The sequence below is a fragment of the Hyperolius riggenbachi genome, chromosome 3 (assembly GCF_040937935.1).
Source record: "Hyperolius riggenbachi isolate aHypRig1 chromosome 3, aHypRig1.pri, whole genome shotgun sequence".
NCBI lineage: Eukaryota > Metazoa > Chordata > Amphibia > Anura > Hyperoliidae > Hyperolius > Hyperolius riggenbachi.
The window spans coordinates 209981434-210009248 of NC_090648.1; the positions used below are offsets into that span (position 1 = coordinate 209981434).

Below are 27815 nucleotides of genomic sequence, written 5' to 3' on the forward strand. Positions count from 1 at the left end.
CTCATTTTACTCTGGAAGAAATGATCTTCTTATTTGTATGTGTTTTAAATTTTAAGATTTTCGCGACAGTTCCTCTTTAAAGCAATTCAATCCATATTTACAATTTTATTCTAAGATCATCTAACAGCTTTGGCTTATCTAAAAGGAATGTGCAGAATGGGTGAATATTTAACAGTCACAGCGGGTCATAGGAAATGTACAAGGCAGAAAAAGCTGGTGCGTTTAGCACGTTTGAGCAAAGTTCAGCTTTATTGTTTTGAGATCTGCAGCTGCTCCGTATGGAACTTTCTCTGGCTACGAGGATGCACTTTCTTATTGGACACACATAAGGCCCAATTTGGGCCTCCCACATCCAGTTCCAGCAACACTGCAGCCTGTCAGTAGGCTGCTCTCATAGCACTCTGCGATACAGATCCACGCATCGACTGAGAGCAAGCCTGGGAGCCTAAAGAGTTTAGGTAGGGTATTTCTTATCATTAGCAAATGTATGTATAAGTATATGTTTTTCATAGCTATTGATCGTTTGATAACTTGTACTGAACTTTTATTGGACGCTTTCAATAACAAGAATTTGTGCTTAGGTTACAACGTGGTTGATAAAGACCAGTGTTTCTCAACATTTTATTGGTATGTTTCCCCTTTTGAAAGCCTGTGCTCACCAAGTACCCCCTTTTATGGTAAGATTATCTCAAGTACCCCTTTACAGATATATTTAGTAGTAGTACAGTAATCTTCCCCCTATTATCTGACACCAACAGGGATTGGCTATACCCCACACTGTATACTTACCATTAACTCTGTATTAATGTTGAAATACAGTAATTAAAATCAAATTAGGACAATGGACAGATTTAACTTAATCTAACAGAGGTTTATTACTGTATAAAGAAGTGTAAACGTACATTGATGCATCCTGCAAGGCCAGGATTTTTTTCTGGTTTCTTGAGAATTTTGGTCAACTGAGTTCTGGATAACGGGGGTTTTACTGTACATGGTAATTGTTTGTTTCTAAACAATTTCCAAGAGTTTACTATGGCATTTACAGTAAATAGTTAAAATTGTAATTTGGAGTTGTTGCTTATACAGGATTTCTTTTATTTATCATATTCTAAAACTCTAAATTTGTCATATTGAATTAACTATATCAAGCCTAAGTACCCCTTGGATGCATCACAAGTACCCCCTGGGGTAAGCATACAACATGGTGATCAGTACTGCTCGGATACCCCTTTTCAAAATCCGGATTGGATCCGGATCCAGATACCCAGATATCCGATCCGGGTCGGATATCCGAGTTCAACATTTTCTGATCCGAATCTGAATCGGATATCCGACCTTAGTATAGGGGGTATCCGGGCAAATTCGGATATTTGGATAGAAAAAACAGAAGTGGCCTTTAAATTGCTTTAAAAACCTTTTTTTAAGGTAAATGAGGCATGTAGCATCATTAGTTTTTAAAGGGAAACACTAATTGATGATGTGGGGACTTAAAATCCACCCCCCCCCCCAAAAAAAAAAAATTGGGTGTAAAGTACCATCAGGACTAGGTTCCAGACAGCGGTCATGCAGCCACATTGTGTCCCAAGTCCAACCGCACAACTGGGACATGGCAGTTTTCAGCCAAGACACCTCCAAAAATTTACGCAGCAATTGTGTTTTGGGTTAAATATAGGTGGTATCAGCACAGCAGCAGTGGCCTGTGGCACCCTGGCGGTGGGAGCAGCAACAGCTGCAGGAGCAGGGCAATGCAGCAGCAGCAGGGGTAACTTCTGCCAGGAGCATGCCGGACGTGGCACTTGGCAGTGGCACATGGCACTTTGCACGTGGCACTTGGCACGTGGCACTTTGCACATGGCACGTGGCACTTTGCACGTGGCACTTTACACTTTGCACGTGGAACTTTGCACTTTGCACGTGGAACTTTGCACTTTGCACATGGCACTTTGCACTTTGCACTTTGCATGTGGCACTTTGCGCATGGCACTTTGCACGTGCCACGTGACATGTGCCACCTGCCACGTGCAAAGTGCCATGTGCAAAGTGCAAAGTGCCACATGCAAAGTGCCACGTTACACGTGCCAAGTGCCTATTCCCTAATCCCTAACCTATACTGTAGCTAGCTAAGGCTAATAGCTGGCCAGCAGGCAGCAGCTGGCCTGGTCTGTGCACAGCACACACACAGACACATAGCAGCTGCAGCTATGTGTCAGCTGCATGTGACACTCTGACTGTCACACAATAAAATCAATCTAATTAACAATACAACAATAGTGTAGTGATAGTGAAGGGGTTAATCACTGAACAGCTTTAGGTTTAACACTGTATACAGCACTTGCTAGGCCAGCAGCACTGGAGCACACACTCTGACTGTCACTCACTGAATGAAATCAAGCTAGCTAGTCTAATTAACAATGTAACAATAGTGTAGTGATAGTGAAGGGGTTAATCACTGAACAACTTTAGGTTTATCACTGTGTACAGCACTTGCTAGGCCAGCAGCACTGGAGCATGTCTCTCAGTAAGCATTCACAAGCAAGGACGATATTTCTCATCATGGCAGCCCTCCTTATTATACAGGGGGGCTGGCCAGTGTTCCTTTCTGTGATTGGGTGCCAGGGCTTAGGCTGTGAGCCCTCTGATTGGCTCAATGAGGTCAGGTGGGGCTGGCCAGGGTTCCCCTCTCTGATTGGTTGCTAGGGCTTCTGCTGGGAGCTCTCTGATTGGCTCAATGATGTCCTAGACGTCATACAGTAACTCAATAGTTGGATTTCTGTGGATATCCGCGGATATCCGCGGATATCCGCATTGCCAGCCAACTATAAGCAGATAGCTATCCGGATTTCTACAGAAATCCGGTATCTGAATCCGAATCGGATAGCTGAAAAATGGTCGGATATCCGGGTTACCCGGATATCCGGAATCTGGATGAGCAGCACTGATGGTGATAACCCAGGATATAGACAGACAGAATGCTGACACTCTAGGCAAAGTCCATGGAGGCTCTGCCTGTTACTTTCCAGCTGCTCATGAACTATAAGAAGCAGGGAACATAAACTATTTAAGAATAAGAAAGCAGTGTAAAGAATGTAAACAAGGATAAATCTTTTTTTCAGTAATTTATGGAATCTACCTCAAGTCTTAAAGAGGAACTGCAGTGTAAAAATGTAATTACAAAAAGTTCTTCATTTTTACAAAAATTATGTATAAATGATTTAGTCAGTGTTTGCCCATTGTAAAATCTTTCCTCTCCCTGATTTACATTCTGACATTTATCATATGGTGACATTTTTACAGCTGGCAGATGATGTCAGTGGAAGGAGATGCTGCTTGCTTTTTTGGCAGTTGGAAACAGCTGTAAACAGCTGTTATTTACTACAATGCAACAAGGCTCCCACAGTGTGATGTCAGAACCACAGAACCATGGCCCTGACATCACACTGTGGGAGGGATTTCACCACAATATCAGCCATACAGAGCCCTCTGATGATCTGTTTGTGAAAAGGAAAAGATTTCTCATGGGAAAGGGGGTATCAGCTACTGATTGGGATGAGGTTCAATTCTTGGCTACGGTTTCTCTTTAAGGTGCCCATACTTTACATGATTTTCCTGTTTGATTGACCATTCAATTCAATACTTTTATCTGATCGGCTGAGAATCAGTTGGGTTCCAACCTGCTGGATCGATGAAAATTGATGAATATCTGCCTAAATCAACAAATTTACTCAATCAAGCAGGATGGAAAACATTGGTTGATCACAAAGGAATCGGTTAATGTTCACATAATTTTGATCCACACAGAATCGATTTTTGGTTTCAGAGCATGAAGGCCCAACATTGTTCAGATTGAGTACTGAAAGGAGAAACATTTGATATCTGGATGATCTCTATTGTCTACCTGATCTACCAGCTATCCACCAATGTATGGGCAGTGGGCACCTTTACAGCAAGCAAAATATTTCAATTTGTCATATCATCAGGCCTGGATTTACATCACAGGAGCCTATAGGCACTGATGTCCTAGCACTCTAGACGTTTCCCTCCATGAACCTAAAACCCCCCTACCCCCCACCCCCAACTGCACCACAAGTGTGCTGACTGGCCTAGCTTTCATTTCTCCTTTACCCATCTTAGGTAGCTACAGGTGTCCCCTAGCATTAGGTAGCCACAGGTATCCTCAGTATTAAGTAGCTAGTGGTAACTCCTAGTGGAATGTCGAGACCTGGGTGAGTAACCTCTCATTTATGTACTGCTCAGGACTCTGCATAGTGAAGGGGGGGAAGGAGGCGCTCAGAGCGGGGAGTGAGCCGCCATTCCATCATCAGACGCCTGTAGACACAAGCCTACAGTGCCTTATGGTAAATCCGGCCCTGCATATCATACAATAATATTTATTACAGTATATAGATTGAAACAAAGTACATTCATGATAGATTCATATCAAAGTTGGAACCATGAGCTCTAAACCCTGTGCTTTGCATTATTTACAATATTTTTTATTGTAGCATTTCCTTCTGCAGAAAAGCAGTGAACAACATTACATTTTTTTTACTTAAATGTAAATATAAAGTGTGGTAACAGGCTGTCGCATCCATGAAACTTGTCTGAATCAGGACATACTTAGAGACTAGAAGGTGAAGGCATATGTTTTCAAATGCTATACTGCACAAAGAAGCGTTCCTGTGTTCAGGAATGGGTTACAAGGGGAGGATGCACAGCTGCTGCAATCTACAGCTAACGGAAACCAGATGCTATTTTAAGGATCTGCATATTAAGGCAGGACACGTAGAAATATGCAATGCCTAGAAGGATCACTTGTGAAATATGATAACTGGTACAATAACACAGGGAATAACATAACTGCAGGATCCTTTGTGAGAAATGAGCATACAAATAAAGGATTATGGAGTTCACTTTGGCAATACTTTTGTTATGTAAGCACTTTGAATACTGTACACGGCTCAGGCTTCTTGTATTCAAGTTCTCGGAATGAAAAACAGGCATTCACAATCTACTGAATGGAAGTAACTGCTACCCTTCTTAAAGGGAACCTGAAGTGAGAGGTATATGGAGGCTGACATATTTTTAATTCATTTTAAACATTAACAGTTGCCTGGTTGTCCTGCTGATCCAATACCTTTAGCCATAGACCCTGAGCAAGCATGCAGATTAGATGTTACTGAAAAGATTAGCTGCATGCTTGTTTCGGGTGTGTGATTCAGACACTAATGCTGGACTGATCTGCAGGACTGCCAGGCAAGTGTTACTGTTTAAAGCCGCATCTACACGCGTAGATGCGGCCGCGATGTTCCTTATCAATCGAGCCGCTGATGCGACTCGATTGATAAGATCCGACAGGACGGATCTTGCTTCCGCCGATTCCCTGCTCGCTCCCCACGAGGGCCGGCGGGGACGAGCAGGGACGAGCGGGGAATAGAATGCGGCCCACGCGCGGCAAGCGGGGACGCGGCGGGCACGCGCGGGGACATGGAAGAGGCGATCCAGCGGCTAATCGAGCCGCCGGATCGCAGCCTCATCTACGCGTGTAGATGAGGCTTTAAAGTAAATAAATATGGCAGCTTCCCCATACCTCTGACTTCAGATTCACTTTAAGCAGCTATTTTTCCATTTCTGTATGAAGGGAGAGCAATATTAGCCCAAAAGATAGATTTTTACCTACACCATTCAGTCAATAAGCTGAAGGGAGTAGCTTTGTCAATACCATGTTGCTAAACTGTAGAGGAGAGAAAGGTGAGGACACAAAGTTGCCAATAATGGCTTTTATTATTATTATTATTATTGTAGTGTATTTATATAGTGCTGACATCTTCCACAGTGCCTTTGCATAGTATATACTCATGTCACTAACTCACTAACTGTCTCTCTGAGGAGCTCACAGTCTAAGCCCCACCGCAGTCATAGCCCAAGGCTCAATTTTGGGGAAACAAATTTCCCCAAAGTTACCAGTATATTATTGGGATGTCGGAGGAAATAAAAGTGTCTAGAACAAACCCACAGAGAATACATAAACTCCATGGAGATCGCTGAATAAAGAGTTGAAACCTTTGACCCCAGCACTGCAAGAGGGCCAGGGCCGGCCTTTGACCTGAGCGACCAGAGCGATCGCTCAGGGCGCCGGCCTCCAGGGGGCGCTCCTGCCGCCTGGCCGCATGCATTATCTGGCTGCTGCGGGCTCCAGATGGGTCCGTCTTGCTGTGCGTCTTGCTCCACCCCCTGGTGCCGCTAAGGGCGAAGAACAGCAAACTGCTGGCGTTTCAGCTGCACCTTTGCCACTGAGCCTCCCCTCCCGTTGCCGCCTCTGCACCCGCCGCCTGTCCCCGACAGACCTCAGATCGCGGCGACAGCAGAGTGGCTGGCTGCGCAGGCTATCCACACTGAAGGTATTCCAAATGCGGAAGTGACGTCATTGACCGCTGACGTCACTTCCACATTTGGAATACATTGAGCGCGGGTAGCGTGCACGGCCAGCCACTCTGCTGTCGCCGCATCTGAGGTCTGGACTGCCAGACAGGTCTGTCGGGGACAGGCTGCGGGGACCGGTCGCCGTGAGATCTGAGGTCTGTGACTTGCCCCAGCCACAACTGCCCACCCAGCCACAACTGCCCACCCAGCCACAACTACCCACCCAGCCACAACTACCCACCCAAACCAGCCCATCAAGCCACAACTGCCCACCCAGCCACAACTGCCCACCCAAACAGCCCACCAAGCCACAACTGCCCACCCAGCCACAACTACTCACCCAAACTGCCCACCCAGCCACAACTACTCGCCACAACTGCCCACCCAGCCACAACTGCCCACCCAGCCACAACTACCCACCCAAACAGCCCACCAAGCCACAACTGCCCACCCAGCCACAACTACTCACCCAAACTGCCCACCCAGCCACAACTGCCCACCCAGCCACAACTGCCCACCCAAACAGCCCACCAAGCCACAACTACCCACCCAGCCACAACTACTCACCCAAACTGCCCACCCAGCCACAACTGCCCACCCAGCCACAACTACTCACCCAAACTGCCCACCCAGCCACAACTGCCCACCCAGCCACAACAACTGCCCACCCAGCCACAACTACCCACCCAAACTGCCTACCCAGCCACAACTGCCCAAACTGCCTCAGCCACAACTGCCCACCCTGCACCCAGCCACCAGCCTGCACACTGCCCTAACCAGCATCCTGCCCCTGCACCCATCCTGCACACCGCCCTAACCTGCACCCAGCCACCAGCCTGCACACTGCCCTAACCAGCACCCAGCAAATACCCTGCACCCAGCCAGCAATTGGGGGTCCGCTATGGCTACCTAACATCTAGGGGCACATTTTTCTACCTACTGATATGTATGGGCACATAGCTATCTAATGCTTTTATTTTGTGAACATGGCTGTTTAATTTATGTATCCAGGGTGGACTTGGCTACTAAATTGTTTTATCTTGAGGCATCTGTCTATGTAATGTTTTTATTGTGAGGTACCTGGCTACTTACCGTAATTATTTTATCTGGTTGACTGTTGCAACTTTATTTTTATTGGGCAGCATGTGACTACTTGATGGATTATCTGATGGCATGTGATTACTTGATGAATTATCTGATGGCATGTGATTACTTGATGAATTATCTGATGGCATGTGATTACTTGATGAATTATCTTATGGCATGTGATTACTTGATGAATTATCTGATGGCATGAGACTGCTTGACGAGTTATCTGATAACAGGAGACTGCTTGATGAATTTTCTGATGGCATGAGACTGCTTGATGAATTATCTGATGGCATAGGATTACTAGATGAATTATCTGATGGCATGTGACTGTGATGTGTTGGGGGGGGGGGGGGGGGCGGAGAAATTTCAGTGTTTGCCATAGGCGCCGTATTACCCAGATATGCCTCTGGCTGCCTCTTGGAGTGCGAGACTCTGCCAGGCCCCGCGATATGTCAGGAATCAGCATGGGCGGAGGCGCCCTGAGGCTCAGGCTGCTGCAGGGAAGCACGCAGTACATGTGCCACTAGCCCTGTGACAGTGTCCTGAGTGACGACAAGTCCTTCTCTCCTGCTCCCAGAATTCCAGCAGCTACACTGGCACTGCTCTGCAGACAGTAAGAATAGAAGACCAGCAAAAAAGTAAGGTTCCCCATCCCCAACCTCCCTACGCGAAAGGGAGAATATGCCTATGCTAGATACACTAAGAGGGGAGGGGGGGGGGGGGATTGGCTGCCTAAATACACTAAAAGGGGATCTGCAACTGCAAGACTAGTAGCCTAAGCCTATATACACTAAGGGGGGATCTGCCTATATATACATTAAAGGGGATCTGCCTACATATGCAAGACAAGTAGCCTATATACACTAAGGGGGGGATCTGCCTATTATATGCACGTGAAGAGGATGAATGGGGAGGGAGGGGGCGCCAATATCTGATTACGCTCAGGGTGCTGTGAAACCTAAGGCCGGCCCTGAAGAGGGCTATTGGCTATGCCATTGTGCCACCCTCTGTGTTTCTGGGTATTGTGCTTTGAGTTGAGCTTGAACTTACATAACATATATAGATAGCTAGATAGCTAGATAGATAGATAGATAGATAGATAGATAGATAGATAGATAGATAGATAGATAGATAGATAGGTACTGTAGATAATTCTAAACAATTCTGAGGCTACATACACACTTTCAATAACTGTTTCCCCCAGTTTCATGCATGAACACATACAGATGTGTCCTTCAGCTGCAGCCAAGCAACACCTTCTGTTGCTATGGAGGGAGGGTGGAGACGGGATGACGTGTAGTGGGTGAGGTAGGGAGGGGAATAATGCACTCAGTCCTGGGCAGCCACCTTTGCAGAGTTCAACCTAACGTGCGCCCAAAACTTGAGGCAGTGAATGCCTAGTTGGGAAAAAATTGCGCAATAAAAATGCAAAAAAGAAAAATACCATTGTTTTCATATATACAATTGGTTTCACAATTGTTTTGAAGTATGTAGAAATTTAACTGCTCTCCATAATTTACATTTTTGATGTCTTAAAAAAATTAGTTTCTTCTGTAAGCCGGAAGATGACTTCTGAAATTGAAGATGAAAGAACGTTTATTGCTACCAGACCACTTCTCAAAAATGCTCAAGTCATCACTTTGGTGGAGAATGTTTTTGGCCTGCAAGTATCGACAGTGACGTCTTTACCAAGTTATGATGACCAGAATTTCTATGTACAGACTCAGAGCAATGGGACTTCCTCTGGAAATGAGTATGTCTTGAAGATAATGAATGCTGAAAGCAGTAAACAAACAGAACTTATTGAAGTTCAAACACATGTTATGAAGTTCTTACATGAAAAGGGACTGCCTACACCTAATCCCATATTCACAAAAACTGGTCGTATCATGTCCCTAGAAGCTATAGGTAAGGTTACTGAATAAATGCCAAACACTAGTTTTGCCATTTGCTATGCAAGAAAAATATGTAAGGTGAGATATTTTAAGAGAAAAGCTTTGTGAATCAACAACTAAGTCTGAATCCATTATCTTAAAATAATATTTCTCCCATTTAGACTACGGGGACAAAGTACACAATCATATGGTGAGACTTCTAACCTACCTTCCTGGAACACCAGCGGCTAACATTTCTGCAACTCCGGAAATATTATTTGATATTGGCAGAATGGCAGCCATTGTTGATGAAAAAATAACTAAGGTATGTTTATTATTTTGTCATGATAAACACGGTTCACTTTCATCTTGTATTGTTCTTCAATGTGTTGCTAAAAGGGCATTTGCTGTATCAGAGAAGACCTGTTTGTGTTGCCTAAGGCGTAAGACCATTAATATAGCGTTGCCATCTTCTGCAGTTCTCTATGGAGTGTATAGTCATGTCATTGACTGTCCCTCTACTGTAGTCACAGTCTAATGTTGCTACTATAGATGAAGGTGGCTCAGCAATGGGCAACATGGACTCTTTAGATACAGAAGCAATAAAAAGTATGTGAACCCTTTGGAATTATATGCTATCAGTAGCGGCCGCGAGTGAAGTATTGTGGTAGCGATACTTCACAGAAGCAGGGCCATCCACAGTTAATGTTAAAGGGAACCAGAGACGCCTGACTTGTAAAAAGAAAAAACATTTTATACATACCTGGGGCTTCTTGCGGCCCCATAAGCCTGCATCGCTCCCACGCCGCCATCCTCCGCTTCCTGGATCCGCTGGTACCGGGTCCCGTCACTTCCGGTGGACGCGGCCAAATGTCCGCATGAGCAGGGGCTCCCTCCATACCCTTACACGTGCGGCTGCGCAGTATGCAGCTGCACGCGTAAGGGTATGCCGGGAGCCCCTGTGATGCGGACAATTGGCCGCGTGCTACCGCCGACTGGCCGAAACTACGGGACCCGGTACCACCGGATACAGGACGCGGAGGACGGCGGCATGGGAGCGATCCGTGCATATGGGACTGGAGGAAGCCCCAGGTATGTATAAAATCATTTTTCTGGGGCCTCTGGTTCCCTTTAAGCTCATTGCTTCGCGCATTAGTAATGAACCACATGAACCTGGCTATCTATACTGCAGTACCTATAGCTTACTACCTATTACTGAGGGCACCATCTGTACCTGGCTACCTATACTGCAGCACCTAGAGCATGCTACCTATTACTGAGGGCACCACCTGTACCTGGCTACCTATACTGCAGCCAGGGCCGGGCCGAGGCATAGGCTGGAGAGGCTCCAGCCTCAGGGCGCAGTGTAGGAGGGGGCGCACAATTCATTCAGCTGTCATTCCTAATTGTATTTGAAGCAGAAAGAAATAAGAAAAGGAGATACATGGAAGTGACTACAAGCCAGACAACTAGAGATTAAGGTGTTGGGGGCCCTAGGGTGCCTCTTAGTCTAATAGCAATCAGTGTGTGACGGCTGGGGTGAAGGGATGGAGGGGCGCACTTTGGTGTCTCAGCCTTGGGTGCTGGAGGACCTTGTCCCGGCTCTGACTGCAGCACCTATAGCTTGCTACCTATTACTGAGGGCACTACCTGTACCTGGCTACCTATACTGCAGCACCTATAGCTCGCTACCAACACTGAGGGCACCACCTCTACTCTATCTCATATATTAATCAAGGACTACCTGTATTTTGCTAATATTTGGCCCCACCCACATCATGTCTTGACCACGCCCATTTTTCGCTATGGCTTTAGTTGGTGGTGGTGCCCTACCAGTGGCGGCTCCAGGAAATTTTTTTAGGGGGTGCTATGCAGGTGCTGGACCAATTTCCGGGGGAGCTGACGACCTGCGGCACGCAAAGCGCGCCGCGGCAAGAAATGGGTGTGGCTACAACCTGCGGCGCGGCGAAAAAATGGGCGTGGTCATGACCGGATGAGGGCGGGGCTAACTGTAATTTAAAGTGAACCCAGGGTGAAAGTAATATGGTGGCTGCCATATTTATTTCCTTTTAAACAATACTAGTTGCCTGGCAGCCCTGCTGATCTATTTGGCTGTAGTAGTGAAGTGAATTACACCAGAAACAAGCCATGCAGCTAATCTTGTCAGTTCTGACAATATTGTCAGAAACCCCTGACCTGCTGCATGCTTGTTCAGGGTCTATGGTTGAAAGAATAAGAGGCAGAGGACCAGCACGGCAGCCAGGCAACTGGTATTGCTTAAAGGGAGATAAATATGGCAGCCTCAATATTATTCTCACCTCGGGTTCCCTTTAAAAGTGCAACGCAAAGACAGAGGGCCCAAGTTTTGGTGACCCTTTTCCCAGAAAATTCACATAATTGTGCAGGTTTTCTCAAGAAAATACACGTAATGTGAGCAGATTTTAACAAAAAACACGTCCAATGACCCCAATATGCACAATCGTTATCAGATATGGCTCCAATATGCACAATCGGTAGCAGATATGACCCCAATATGCACAATCGGTAGTAGATATGACCCCAATATGCACAATCGGTAGCAGATATGGCCCCAATATGCACAATCGGTAGCAGATATGGCCCCAATATGCACAATCGGTAGCAGATATGGCCCCAATATGCACAATCGGTAGCAGATATGGCCCCAATATGCACAATCGGTAGCAGATATGGTCCCAATATGCACAATCGGTAGCAGATATGGTCCCAATATGCACAATCGGTGGCAGATATGGTCCCAATATGCACAATCGGTGGCAGATATGTTCCCAATATGCACAATCGGTGGCAGATATGGTCCCAATATGCACAATCGGTGGCAGATATGGTCCCAATATGCACAATCGTTATCAGATATGGTCCCAATATGCACAATCGGTAGCAGAAATGACCCCAATATGCACAATCGGTAGCAGAAATGACCCCAATATGCACAATCTGTAGCAGAAATGACCCCAATATGCACAATCGGTAGCAGAAATGACCCCAATATGCACAATCGGTAGCAGATATGACCCCAATATGCACAATCCGTAGCAGATATGACCCCAATATGCACAATCCGTAGCAGATATGACCCCAATATGCACAATCCGTAGCAGATATGACCCCAATATGCACAATCCGTAGCAGATATGACCCCAATATGCACAATCAGCATCACCTGAAAAAGAAAAGAAAAACTCATTTACTCACCTACAGCCAGAAGACCTTCTTTCCCGACCTCCTGTCCCGAGTCCCGACCTCATTGTGGCGCGCAGCGCCCGCGCGCCCACGATCCTCTTCCTTCCCGACGTCACGACGAGACTTCCTGCCTGCATGCAGAGAGCAGGGCTACGGGAAAATGGCCGCCCGAAGCCATGCACTGCAGACTCGAAGTCTGCAGAACAGGGCTCCGGGCGGCCATCTTACCGTAGCCCTGCCTGCTGCTCCGTGCTGCCGCTGTGTGAACTGACTTGGCGTCTTTTAGACGCCTGAAGTCAGTTCACTCCAGGGGGTGCTTGGACAATTCTAGGGGGTGCTCGAGCACCCCCTTGCACCCCCCTGGCGCCGCCCCTGTGCCCTACCCATTTTTGCAATACTCCATTCATGGAAGGGGTTGGGGGGAGGGGACCTCCAGTTATAGGTTGCTTGAGGCCACCAAAACCCTAGCTGCACCCCTGTGCATTACAATGCGCATAACTAAGGAAGCCACACTCCTTACATGGCAGCGCGCACTGCTATGTAAGGTGTGCATATAGCGCACTACAGATCATAAAGCCGTGCTGCTGAAGCTGTTGGGAGACACTCCCTTCATAGCCACATGGCTGATTTCTGCTGCCTGCCATGGGGATAATCAGGGCCCCCAACTGTCCCGTTTTCGGCGGGACGGTCCCGATTTTGGGGGGCTGTCCCGCTGTCCCGCGCTGCCCCCCCCCCCCCCTTGGTCCCGGCTGCTGGGGAGTGAGGAGGAAAAAATGCGATCGAGGCACCAGCCCGCCCAGTATGCGGCATGGATGGCCGCCGCCGCCGCCATCATTAACCTTCTCCCTCCTCCTAATATATCCCCCAGTGTCCCCTTCCCCCCGCACAGTAAAATGGGCAGCGGAGCAGCCTGTAACTCTTAGCACTGCCGAACCGGGATCCCATCTGGTCTTCTCGCTTCCTGCTTCCTGTGACGTCACAGGAAGCGAGAAGACCAGATGGGATCCCGGTACGGTAATGGTAAGAGTTACAGGCCGCTCAGCTGCCCATTTTACTGTGCGGGGGGAAGGGGACACTGGGGGACATATTAGGAGGAGGGAGAAGGTTAATGATGGCGGCGGCGGCGGCCATCCATGCCGCATACCGTGCGGGCTGGTGCCTCGGTCGGCTTTTTTCCCCCCTCTCTCTGCCTGCCCACCCACGGCCACCCTCACCCTCCTCCTCCCCACCGTCACCCTCCCAGCGCCTCCCATTTGGGGGTAATTAAACAAGATTATAAAAAAAACTACTTTTTTTCTGGGGTGGGCGTGGCTAGGGGGTTGGGGGTGTGGCCAGGGGTGTGGCCTAATTGTCCCGTTTTGGGACATTGAAATGTTGGGAGGTATGGGATAATGTGTTAGCATCTGGTTGGTTCAGATGCCATTTCCTTCTGTTTATTGGTTCTCTAGCTGACTGGGCCCTATAGAATTATTTTTGTATACTCCGGCGTGATGAAGGACAAACAATAAGCCCGAAATGAATATGTGTCGTTGTCTGAATTAATTGCTTACCACGTCAAGCCATATCATATACCAGTCTCATTATTGCTTTTTTCTATGACTCATGGAGATTGTTCTTACGGATGAAAAGTTTTTATGAAATGTGCTCATTTTTTGAATTTTTGTATTTGTGCCAATAACATTTATATTAAGCTTTATACTGCAAGACTGTGCACTAGCATCTTCTTCTATGGTCCTATAAGAAACTATAGTATACTATGGTTCTATAAGAAACAAGTATTGGAATTGGGTGTGGTGGATCACCCATTAAAAGGACGTCTATATTTTTTGGCCCTTTTATTATAAAGGGGAACAACAAAAGTTTGCTTTCTTAAAACAGAAAGAATTTGCGATAATTCAGGTTGGAGTGAGCTTGAGATGTCTCCCAGAGCATCACTGCTGAATATATGCAAATTAACCATTGTACCCTTAGAAGCTAAACACACCTCCAGAACCTCTGGAATGCAATGATGTGTCAGCTTGTTAATTTGTACACAGCCATAATAATCCAACATGCATACAGACTGTTTCGGATTGATCCTCATCAGTGCATGGCATGGATTAATTTGGCTCTGTGCAGTAGGGCTTGTAACACCGAGAGGTACAGACTAACCAGCAAGCTCATGGTGACCCAGAACTCATTGGAGTGTGTAAGGGACTACAATGGTCCTAAAAGCCCCCTTACTAAGATGTTAAGAAAAACAAAAGTTTGCTTTCTTAAAACAGAAAGAATTTGCGATAATTCAGGTTGGAGTGAGCTTGAGATGTCTCCCAGAGCATCACTGCTTAATATATGCAAATTAACCATTGTACCCTTAGAAGCTAAACACATCTCCAGAACCCCTGGAATGCAATGATGTGTCAGCTTGTTAATGTAACGATTGTGGAATTCTCTCCATGATCAGCGCACAAGACGTGCGCTGACACTGTGGAAATCCTCCACAAGCGTGTAATTTGAGGGAACCCAGCAAAAGGTGCAATGCACCTGTAGAGGGAAATTCCTGTCGACAGGTGGAGCTGTGGAGTGCAGAGGAACAGCTCCTCTGCCCTGCCACAGATGCCAGACAGGAATTGTACGAAGGGAAGAAACGCAGGGCAAGATAGCCCTGAAAGAGAGAGATCAAAGCGACAGAGGGTATGTGTGTCCACCAAACTAGTCGCCACCCTGCGACGATGAACACACAACCATGAAGACAAAGTGAGAAGGCAATCGCCAGAGATGGCGATTGCTAACAGCGACACAAGACCGAATAAGCACAGATGAGGAATGTATGTATGTCCACCAATCTAGCCGCCACCCTGCGACGGCGGACACACAACAAAGGAAACCAAGTGAGAACGCAATCGCAAGAGAAGCGATTGCGAAAGAGAATGAGCACAGGGACAGATTGGATGTGTGTGCACCAAACTAGTCGCCCACCCGCGATGGTGCATACACAACAGCAGATATGAAGTAGGAACGCAATCGCGAGAGATGCGATTGCCCAAGGTGACACAAGGCTACAGCAAGGCAGAGCACGAGAGTAGCAAAGGCACAGCAAATCATACAATGAGAAGATAAGGAAAATAACAAACGCTAGCTAAACGCGAACACCGCACTCATTCGCAACAGTGCACGCATTTATGCGCGGTCCCCGCATGATAAGCACAACAGAGACAAGCATGCCTAACTAACCACCGACAGACAAACATGAAACAGAGGACGCGAGCGCTTGCTAAACGGTTACCTCACCGAGCCTCCAGCAAGCGTTCGTAGCAGACAAGACAGATACACGAAAACAGGAATAAGTAAGAGATAGGATCCACAGCACTAGCGCAAGGCTAGTGCGATCCAGGCAGGACAGATCAGAAGGGGCTACCAGTAACAACCGCTGTTCCAGTTAGCACCCAGACACACAGAACGATTTCCTGTCGACCACCGCTGGGACAGGACAATCGCAACAGACAAACAAAACAGATATGCAATCCTACTGCACTAGGGAAACTGTGCAGTGCAGTTCCAGGAATAACTCTAAGCTAATCTTCAAACAAAGAGCAAGGCTGACACTTGGAGTGTTTCACAGGAACTAACCCTTATGACCAGCAAAGGACTCTGGGAAACATAGCTCTTTATACTGCCAGTCATCAAAGGAGGCAGGTAGGGGATTTGCATAACGAGTGTATGCAAACTCCTCAGCAGCAAGCTGCAATACTGACAAAAAGTCTCTCTTCCAGAGACCTGCAGAATGCAGACCTGAACAGTGGTCAAAAGGCTGCCTGCCTGCGCAGGCAGCCAAGCGGATCCTCACAGTTAATTTGTACAGAGCCATAATAATCCAACATGCATACAGACTGTCTCGGATTGTTTGATCCTCATCAGTGCATGGCATGGATTAATCTGGCTCTATGCAGTAGGGCTTGAAACACCGAGAGGTACAGACTAAATCCCTGTTAAATATTAACTGAAAGCAGGAATGCCAGCACAGCAAGTTGAGATTGATAACCAAGTGAAGCACTCTGCTGCCTGACCATATTTTTGAAATGCTAAGAAATCATTTTTTCATTTTAGCAAGTGTAGGAGGAGGTGAGACTGGCTGCACATGAGGATGTACATTAAATGGCAGGTTTTCCGGAGAAACATTTCAGGAGAAACATATCCCTTGTCCAGTATGTGTTTCTGATGAATATGCAATTTGCCTGTAGCTGCTCTATAGCAACATTGTGACTGCTTGACATTAAATGTAATACATTTAGTAAGGGGCATAAAATCAACGGCCCGGCCCCCCAGCAAAATGATTGTGGTGTCATGGCTGGACAATCCATTCTCCCCGGTAATGGCCAGTTGTTCCATTCCTCCTCCCCTACTTTTGTGCAAAGTAAGCACAGGGAGTGTTGTATCTGGTCTCTTCCTTCCAAGAATCACTCTACGCACCACCCTGAGACTCATATTAACAACTTGCCGACCGCACACTCATACCGTGCGGTGGCAAAGTGGTAGCTGGAGGACCAGCGACGCACATCTGCGTCGCCAGGTGCCTCCCTAATTAATCAGGAAAGGCCACTCGCGCAAGCGGCCGTTTCCTGTTAGATCACGGAGCGGGTCTCCGTGAATAGCCTGCGAGCCGCTGACTAAATGTAAACGCAGGAGACGTTTGTCTCCTTTGTTTACATTGAACGGCGCTGCTGCACAGCAGCGCCGTAAGGCAGATCGGCGATCCCCGGCCAATCAGCGGCCCGGGGATCGCCGCCATGTGACAGAGGAAATCCTGTCACTGGCTGCACAGGACGGATAGCGTCCTGTGCAGCCCAGATCACCAGGGGGGACAGGGAGGAGTGGGAGGGGGGGGAATCTCGCCGCGGAGGGGGGCTTTGAGGTGCCCTTCCCCTGCAACATGCCAGCCGGCAGGAGCGGTCAGACCCCCCTGCACATCATCCCCATAGGGAGGGAAAAAGGGGGGTGATCTGATCGCTCTGCATGCAATCTGATCTGTGCTGGGGGCTGCAGAGCCCACCCAGCACAGATCATAAAAAACAGCGCTGGTCCTTAAGGGGGGTAAAGGCTGAGTCCTCAAGTGGTTAATGTGACATGCAATCAGGAGCCTCCGGACGTCTCCATGCATCACAAAGATACCAGGAGGAGGAGGAGACCTGATACAGTGGATCAGAGAATAATGGCGCCCAGCGCCGATGCATAAAAATGGCGCCGCATTAAAAAGATACGCTTACCGCTATTTATCGTTAGTACTGTATCATAATGGCGCACGGGGAAAAAAGAACAGCGCACAGTAACGTTACTTAAAGGGATACTGTAGGGGGGTCAGGGGAAAATGTGTTGAACTTACCCGGGGCTTCTAACGGTCCCCCGCAGACATCCTGTGTTGGCGCAGCCACTCACCGATGCTCCGGCCCCGCCTCCGGTTCACTTCTGGAATTTCAGACTTTAAAGTCTGAAAACCACTGCGCCTGCGTTGCCGTGTCCTCGATCCCACTGATGTCATCAAGAGCGCACAGCGCAGGCCCAGTATGGTGTGTGTTTGCGCAGTACACTCCTGGTGACATCAGCGGGAGCAAGGACACGGGCGTGCAGGCGCAGTGGTTTTCTGACTTTAAAGTCTGAAATTCCAGAAGTAAACCGGAGGCGGGGCCGGAGCATCGGTGAGTGGCTGCGCCAAGACAGGATGTCTGCGGGGGACCGTTAGAAGCCCCGGGTAAGTTCAGCTCATTTTCCCCCCGACCCCCCTACAGTATCTCTTTAACAATAGCGCCGTTCATATGCCAAACAGCAGATGTTATTGTGCACAGTAACATTATTTATCAACAGCGCCCTAAAGAAGCCAAACTGCAGACGTTATTTTACTGCAAAACGGTGAATGGATTTAATGTAACACTGTCAAAAATTTTAAAGATGTTGCAGATCGAGGATTTGAAAAAACAATATTAACGTTATTAATGTTATCAACTTTTTGCAAGTAATGTGCAGTACTGTAAACGTAAACTAACACTATCAACTTTGTGCAAATAATGTTCAGTACTGTGAACGTTAACTAACATTAATACACTGTGACTGTGCAGGATTGGAGTTTAAAAAAAAAAATCATAACGATATTAATGTTAGCTAATTTGTACCTTTAAAGTACAGTACTCTTAATGTTTACTAACTATAATACACTTTGTGCAGGATCGGACTGCGTACTGCATTACATTTTAAATATAGCTAAAATGTATTATACTGCAATGTGTTTATATGTAAATTTCAATGATCTGAAAATAAAAAATAGCAATGAATGCAGTTAAAAATAATAACTTTAAATGAAGACTACTATCAAGAACGTTAGAGTTATTAATATCAATTAAAAAGTTATTTAATGTTTTTAAGGAGACGATTTCTTAACAGTAATTAATGATTAACTGTTAAGGGGGGGCAGATATGGGGGGGCGGCACCCGCCTGTCCTTAGATGCTGCGGGCCGCCCGCCGAGCTGGAGGGGTAGCTGGCAGAAAGGAGGTATTGGGCCTAGCGGTGGGGAGGGGGGTCGGACCCCCCCTCCCTCGCCTGGGTCCCCCGATCTGCGCTGCTCCTCCAGCGTTAAACCAGCATGCATATCATTAAGAGCCAACGGGCGGGGGAATCACTCACCTCTTCCGCGTTCCATCGTGTGCTCCACTGACGTCACTTCCGGCAACGCCGCCCACTGTATTGTATGTGGACGGCCATGCAGGAAGTGACGTCAGTGGAACGCACGATGGAACGCGGAAGAGGTAAATGATTCCCCCGCCCGTTGCCTCTTAATGATATACACGCTGGTTTAACGCTGGAGGAGCAGCGCAGATCGGGGGACCCAGGCGAGGGAGGGGGGGTCCGACCCCCCTCCACATCGCTAGGCCAATACCCTCTTTCTGCCCGCTACCCCTCCAGCTAGGCGCCCCCACCCACGGCTGGGCGGAGGGGCGGCGATTTTTTCCAATTTTGCCTCAGGCGGCAAAAAGTCTAGGGCCGGCCCTGGCTGCACAACGCAGCTCTAGGTAGCGTCCTCCTCCAACACCACCAGGCGTTGCGTTAGGGGCACGTTATGCGACCTATAACGTCCCCTAAAACGCAATGTCCTAGTGGGAAAGAGGCCTTACTCTGCACAAGAGGGAGGATAAGGAGCTGGCCCCAATAGCCCCTGACAACGCATCCCCCACCCCACCTATCCACTGCATTTTGGTACAATCTGAGATACACTAGAAAGTTGAAGCAGAGATTGACTTCTGCATGTGATAGCACCCAGTGACATAAGTGGATGAGAAATAGGAATGGGAAAGCTACATCTAAGCTAGAAAACTGAAAATAATTTTGTTCTCATTTCAGAAATTCCAACATCCATATAAACAGCATTTGGATCGTGGTGAATATATTTGGAACTTATCAAACACCCCATTGCTCAGAAAATATATATATGCCGTAACAGAACACAGTTTACACGAGAGGATTGAAGTAGTGATAAGCCAGTATGAGACTTCTGTGCAGCAGAATCTAAAATCTTTTCGCAGATGTAAGTAGTGTATCGTGTACAGTTCACAGGGCATTCAGTTATTATATGTCCTACTGGCAGCGAGTATGGAGCTTCTAATACAGTATATCACTGCACCCCAAGCTGAATATACAACATATCTCAACACAACTTGAATTACAACGTTCGTTCTTTATTTACAGTATGTGGAACAATCGTTCGTCACCTCTGGTTGCCCAATGCATCTTGCATGTGGGTACTTAGCTTTAGGTTCCTTTCCTGGGATCTGGATCATTCTTGTGTAAACCTTGCTGTAATTACATGAATATCCGTTGAATTCCTGCAGCATCATGCTGCACATGTGATTCAGAAACTACTGCAGCCAAAAAGATCAACAGGACGACCGGGCAGCTAGTATTGTTTAAAAGGAAATAAATATGGCCCTCACCATATGTAAGAAGACAGGTATAATAAACCTGTCAGCACATGGGATTGCCCCCCTTACCCCATTGAGGGCTTGTTCACACTAGAGGCGTTTTTCGATTTTTTTAACCTCCCTATCGTTCTGGATGAGCTGAGCTCGTCCAGAGATGCCGGAGGTCACCGCTCAGGCCCTGCTGGGCCATTTTGAATTTTTTTTCACACACGCAGCTAGCACTTTGCTAGCTGCGTGTTTAACTCGATCGTCGCCGCCGCTCGCCGCCGATCCGCCGCTACTCGGCGCGAAAGAGGGCCCCCCCTCCACGGGACCCCTGTGCAACCTGGCCAATCAGTGCCAGGCAGCGCTGAGGGGTGGATCGGGAGTCCCTGTGACGTTGATGACGTCACTCCGTTCGTCGCCATGACGATGGGGAAGCCCTGAAGGAAATCTCATTCAGAATGGGATTTCCAGATGGGTCTCTAACCCTATGAGACAATTCACATCTGAGCAGTTTGTTTCCGATCCGCTCAGAAAAGCGGTGCATGGATTTTTGCCTCAATGGAAGGTATAGGAAAAACACAAATGCTCACAAAATTGCTTTGTGCAGCAATTGCGTTCGCATTTTTAAGAATAAATACATTGAGCCTGATTCACAAAGCGGTGCTAACAGTTAGCACGCTAGTGAAAAGCCCTTTATCACGCCTAAACTCAGTTTAGGCATGATAAGTTTAGGTGTGATAAGTTTAGGTGTGATAAGTTTAGGCATGATAAGTTTAGGTGTAATAAGTTTTTAGGTGTGATAAGTTTAAGCACCAACTGGGTTAGCACCGCAGTGCACAGCTGATCAAAAGTTTTGCGCTAGCAAAGTCTGGTGCACTTTGCATAGAGTTTAATGGCGCTGCTTTTCGTGCGGGACTTTGCGCGCGATCTAAACTTATCTAAACTTATCATGCCTAAACTTATCATGCCTAAACTGAGTTTAGGCATGATAAAATGGTTATCACGCCTAAAGTCTTTAAATGGGTTATCACCGCTTTGTGAATTGAGCCCATTGTATTTATTCTTTTCCAGAGAGTTCACTTCCTGACTGACATCAGGAAGTGTAAAAACACAATCGCTCGGCAAAACCGCTTAGAAAAGCGGTTCACAAAAAAAAAAACAGTGCGCAGGTAATCGCCGGGAATCGAAAATAAAAATCGCCTCAAAAAAGCCAAACGTGGATGGACACACAAACGGAATGCAATTTGTGAACAAGGCCTAAGGGCCCATTCACATTAGAACAACTTTTCTGAGCGTTTTGCGATTGATTAGTGTTTTTAAAATCTTTCCTATTCACTTTCATTAAAATCGCGATAAAAATCTAAAGTTCTAAAGTATGGTGCAAAGGTTTGTCATTCATGTTTCCCCAATAAACGGCTGCGGCCTTTCTCCATATATGGTGTGTGTGTCTTCTTTATAGGTATAAGTTATGGTAAAGGGGCAATGGGGGGTGCAATACCATGCTTCTCACGCCAGATTCCCTATAAACAGTCTTTAGGACATATTCACAATTCCAGTGCACTTTATAATGCAATTATGTGTATGAGAATGCACAGACGGAGAGTGGCTGCTGTAAAGTTCAGGTTCACAAAGAAGGCAGACAAATTTATTTCCTTTTAAACAAGGAAAATTGCCTGGCTATCCTGCTGATTCTCTGCTTGTTAGGGCTCATTTCCAGTATAGCGAATCCGCATGCGTTGTCCGCATGCGGATTCGCACTGCCAATACAAGTGGATGAGCCTGTTTCCACTTGTGCGTTGTGCGGCAGAGCCGTCAGAATTCGCTTCCCGCACACAGCTAAGTGAATCGCATACAATGTATCTAATAGGGAGATCGCATGCGGTTTTGGCATGCGTTTTTCCCCGCGATTTCGCATGCGATTTCACATAGGAGGTAATGTTAATTTACACAGGCAGTGACATGGTTAAAATCGCCCACCTACTACCCTATGCGAAATCGCATGCGAAATCGCGGGAAAAACGCATGCAAAATCGCACCCGCATGCGATTTCGTCTGTGGTGATTTCCCGGCAATTCCGCACCACACTAGTGGAAATGCAGCCTAAGGGCCCGTTTCCACTATCGCGAATCCGCATGCGTTGTCCGCATGCGGATTCGCACAGCCAGTACAAGTGGATGGGCCTGTTTCCACTTGTTGTTTTGCTGTGCGTTTTTCTGTGCAGGATTTTTCTGCACGGCAGAGCCCTCAGAATTCGCCTGCGTGTGGAATGCCGGCGAATCGTACTTAATAGGGAAATCGCATGCGTTTTCCCCATGCGTTTTTTGCCGCGAATTCGCATTTGAATTTGCATAGGTACCAATGTAAATTCAGGTACTCATCCGTTAGCCGGGCGCATCCGGCAGGTGGCGCTAATTACTATTCCCCCTCCAGGCCGACATGGATGGTAGGGAAAGATGTAACTCTGGTGGAGTTTTGTCGCCACCTAGAGGATGCGCCCGGCTAACGGATAAGAACCTAAATTCACACAGGCAGTGACATGGTTAAAATCGCATATACCCTCACCTATGCGAATTCGCATGCGAATTCGCGGCAAAAAACGCATGCGGAATCGCATCCGCATGCGATTTCGTCAGCGGTGGAATCCAGGCGATTCCGCACCGCAATAGTGGAAACGGGCCCTTAGCCATAGACCCTGAACAAGCATATGCAGATCAGGTGTTTATGCCTGCAGTCTGACTAGATTAGCTGGATGCTCATTTCAGGTGTGTGATTTAGACACTACTGACTAGAAAGATCAGCAGGCTAGCCAAGCAGCTGGTATTGTTCAAAAAGAAAATGAATGTGACAGCCTTAATATAGCTGAATATACGAGAAAAGGAAAAAAAAGAGTTTTGGAAAATAGTTGCACATTGTTGGATATTAATAAAGTAGTTCAGGTGAAATATTTGTATGTTTTTTTTCCGATATATTCATATTTTCCTGTGCATTCACCATCAGAATTTACGTATGTTTTAATCAGCCATATTTTGTTTAATGTAAAAAAAATTGAAAGCATGATTTGGTTTTTCATACTGTAAGCGAGAGCTCTTGCTTACAGGAACTGAAGGGATGACGTGAGACATAGAAAAATCGCGGCTTTTCACAGAAGCCGTTTTTCTTGCGGAGACATAGATCAATGAATGGGAAGTGTGGAAGGCGGCAGGAGCGCGCGGGAGCACACACGGCTCAGCTGCAGCGGGGAAGGCTATCTGGACGGATATATCTGTCCAGATAGACCTAAGTGGTTAAAGAGAAGATGAAAAATTATCTCCTAGAGGTAAACTCTGGAAAAAAAGTGAATTGAATAAGGGTCAAGGAATCTTTTCTGTATAGGTGAAAAAAACAAAACCTTTGTTGTTTCTGAAGATGGTGCACCCTTTCCTGAGTGCAAAATATGCCAACTGGGACAGTAGGATCACTTTGCCACAGAGTTTTCCTAGTCTGGATAAGAGATTGTAGTTCATTTTATTTTGGAAACAGAGGGCACTTTCCATGGTTGTAACTAGGGGGGAGCAGTGCTGTATCCTCCGATACAGGGGACTATACTTCAGACCAGGTGTTACTGTGGCTACACTTGTTACGGGTGTGAAGATCATGACGGCGACACTTGTTTTATGACCCTTGTGAGATGGGCCCTAAGGCTGGGAAGGGCACCAAGGGGAAGCAAGGGAAGGGATGTGAACATTGGGAGGCCCCATCAAAGTTTTGCTGGGGGGCTCCATGAATTGTAGTTCCACCACTGACACTTTCCCATAATGATAGCGTGTTCCTAGTTTGCATAGTCTCTATAGTAGTTCATTTTGATTTATATATATTCATAACATTTCACCTTAATAGGAGCAAGAAGAGTAAGTATCTCACTTATTGTTGTTGTTTTTAATTCTCACAGGCATAAATCATGGAGATTTCAATGACCATAATATACTATTGCAGAAGAATAACGGACCTGATGAAAACACGAAGCAACAATACCATGTGTCGGGGATTCTGGATTTTGGTGACATGAGCTCTGGTTACTATGTGTTTGAAGTAGCCATCACAATAATGTACATGATGATAGAAAGCAAAGATCCTCTCTTGGTGGGGGGATATGTACTGGCAGGATTTGAAAGCATCATCCCACTGACAAGGGAGGAGAAAGAGGCCCTCTTCACCTTGGTGTGCTGTAGATTTGCTCAGTCCTTAGTGATGGCCAGGTACAGTGTCCTACTGTGCCCGGAAAATGAAGAGTATCTCATGGTAACTGCTAAAACTGGGTGGAAACATTTAATTACATTACTTGATATGGGGAAAGAGGCTGTGGGGAAGATTTGGGAGCAAACTGCTAGATCATATCATGACAAAATACATCAAGCCTAATTTTTTAATTCATTGTCCAAGTACAACTAAACTTAAGTTGGAAAGGGTTAAATTTTTAAAGCACATATGTTGTCCAGAGTAAATTGTTACTGCAGTTGTACATGTAATCATGTCTTTATAGCTGTGCTTACAGGGAGCTGTACATTTGTTTATCCAGTTTCCTATTCAAAAGGTGAGACAATGAAAACTCCACTTCCTATGAGCTACAAGTCTGCAACAGGCTGTGCCAGCGTAGGAGCCTACTCAAGCTCCTCCCCTAGTCTTGAACTGCACACAGAAGTGACACGAGATACAGTGGGCAATGAACTGTGCTGATAAACATTAAACAGAATAACTATTTCCATGCTTGTAACCTTTGTCGCCAAACTTTGCATTCAGCTTCACCCACACATGTTTTACTGTAAAGCAGAGAGCAGGTCTCTACTAGCTACAGTTCACTGGCAAGCAGGTTTCAATAATATATTTCAGAGCATCTGAAATGCATGGTAAAATATAAACATTAAGTGGAACCCAATCAATGAGCATATTTGAGAATGAGACATGAAAATAGTATTTCCTCAAAAGAAATAAAATCAGGACTGATCAGAAAATGCATCTGTCACTACAATTTCTTTGTGTCAAAGTATTCTTCTACTCATTGTGATCTGCTAGCAAGTTCAAGTTGCACTATACTGTATATTTTGTAAGACAAAAATGGAAACCGAGAGCCCAATATGGTGTAGTATCGTCAGGATTCACAGTAAGTGTTTTTAGGAGTAAATGAAAATATACTAACAAATGTGGGTTACCACACAGGCAACCACTGTAATTGCAGGTGGGGAGAATTATAACCTGGCCCCACTCAGGTTTAAGAAGTCGCTCTCTGTAGACAGGAAAGATGGGGGTAACAACACCCCTCCACCAAGGGAGGACTAGACAATGTTTAGATGTTTGAAACAGAGGCACCAAAATAGAATAAAAGCGTCTAAAAATTGTTTAAAAGGGGGGAGTAGTGGACTTACCTCCCTCAAGGAAAAACAGACAAAAATTCATTATTTTTATATAAAAAAATAACATTTATTAGAAGCTCTACTTTGCAACACGTTTCGCGGGTACAGTCCCGCTTCATCAGGCAAATGATCGGAGGAAACTGGGGGAGATAATTCCAGAGAACATATGGCTAAGACTAGGTTTCACCAATAACAATTAAAATGAAATTAAATGTCCCCAATATAGATTATAAACAACTGTGTTATACTGTAGATTAGTCGGCCCGGGGACCACTTTCTGACCAAATTTTTCTCCGGGGACCCGGGGGGGGGGGGCAGTTTACGATGCGCGACCTGGTGGACAGTGTCATGCGCAGCGGGTTACGGTATAGCTAGTACAGTGCCCCAGTATAGCTAGTAAAGTGCTCAGCAGTGGCGTACCCAGGGCATTTGGCACCCGGTGCTGGGTATTAAAAGACACACACCCTAAAAAAATGGGCGTGGCCACAACCTGCGACGTGCTTCACGGCAAAAATGGGCATGGTCATGACTGGATGGGGGCGGGGCTAACTGTAATTTAAAGTATTAGCTAGTATAGTTGCCCCAGTATAGATAGTAGTTTCCCCCAGTATAGCTGCCACCAGTGAAGCTAGTATAGTTGCCCCCAGTGAAACTAGTTGCCCCTAATGAAGTTAGAATAGTTGCCCCCAGTATAGCTAGTATAGTTGCCCCAGTATAGCTAGTATAGTTGCCCCCAGTATAGCTAGTATAGTTGCCCCCTGTGATGATCCGCTCAGCTGGCTGCACAGGCAGACAGCTGTTTGTCCATTCCTCTAGTCTGTGGGCTGCAGGTCTCTGGAACAGAGACCTGTCTTTCCATTGCAAGTTTCTGGTCTGTTCTCTTGCTGGGGAATTTGCATACATTCGTTATGCAAATCCCCTACCTGCCCTCTTTGATGACTGGCACTATAAGAGCTTTATGTTTCCCAGAAGGCTTTGCTGGTCATTTCCCTTCCATGGTCTGTTCCTGATGGACACTGCTGGAGTGTCAGCCATTGCTATCTAGTATAGTTAATTCCTGGGGGTTGCTTTAGGCTCCCCTTCTAGCCCAGTCAGGTTGTATTATCTGTATTGCCTGTTCTGTCTTGTCTTGCCTGTTGCCATTGTCCTGTCCCACGGTGGTCGACAGGAAATGGTTCTGATCTCTGTTTTTGGAGTATAGCTGGTGCAGCGGTTGCTACCAGCTATCTCTTCTGTTCTGTCTCCTGGGATCGCGCTAGCTACTTTTCGCTAGCGCAGGGGATCCTTCTGCTCTGTCTTCTGGGATCGCGCTAGCCACTTTTCGCTAGCGCTGGGGATCCTTCTGTTCTGCTACTCTGTACCTGGATCGCGCTAGCCACTTTTCGCTAGTGCTGTGGATCCTATCTCTCGCTTGTCCCTGTTTTCGTGTATCTGTCTTGTCTGCTACGCTTGCTGGAGGCTCGGTGAGGTAACCGTTAAGCAAGCGCTCGCGTCCTCTGTTTCATGTTTGTCTGTCGATGGTTAGTTAGGCGTGCTTGTCTCTATTGTGCTTATCACGTGGAGACCGCGCATAACCGCGTGCACTGTTGCGAATGAGTGCGGTGTTCGCGGTTAGCTAGCGTTTGTTATTTTCCGCATCTTCTCATTGTATTATTTGCTGTGCCTTTGCTACCCTCGTATTCTATTCTGATCTGCCTTGTGTCACGTCTGGCGATCGCATCTCTCGCGATCGCGTTCCTATTTCATATCTGCTGTTGTGTGTGCGCCGTCGCGGGGTGGCGACTGGATTGGCGCACACACATACAACCTGTCCCTTTGCTCGCTCTCATTCGCAATCGCCTCTCTTGCGATTGCGTTCTGCGCTTCGTACAATTCCTGTCTGGCACTTGT

General features: G+C 46.7%; 1 protein-coding gene across 2 annotated transcripts; it reads left to right on the forward strand.

Annotated features, from left to right (window-relative positions):
- Nucleotides 1-271: 271 nt before the first annotated feature.
- Nucleotides 272-27440, forward strand: LOC137563316 (hydroxylysine kinase-like). Of its 2 annotated transcripts, none has more exons than XM_068275613.1 (5): nucleotides 272-458; nucleotides 9058-9420; nucleotides 9569-9711; nucleotides 19976-20159; nucleotides 24467-27440. In XM_068275613.1, the coding sequence occupies exons 2-5, from the start codon at nucleotides 9078-9080 to the stop codon at nucleotides 24934-24936; spliced, it is 1140 nt and encodes a 379-aa protein (XP_068131714.1). In that variant the 5' UTR covers nucleotides 272-458; nucleotides 9058-9077; the 3' UTR covers nucleotides 24937-27440. The 2 variants fall into 2 exon arrangements, with proteins under 2 accessions (XP_068131714.1, XP_068131715.1); XM_068275614.1 differs by lacking the exon at nucleotides 272-458 and adding an exon at nucleotides 616-677.
- Nucleotides 27441-27815: the final 375 nt, after the last annotated feature.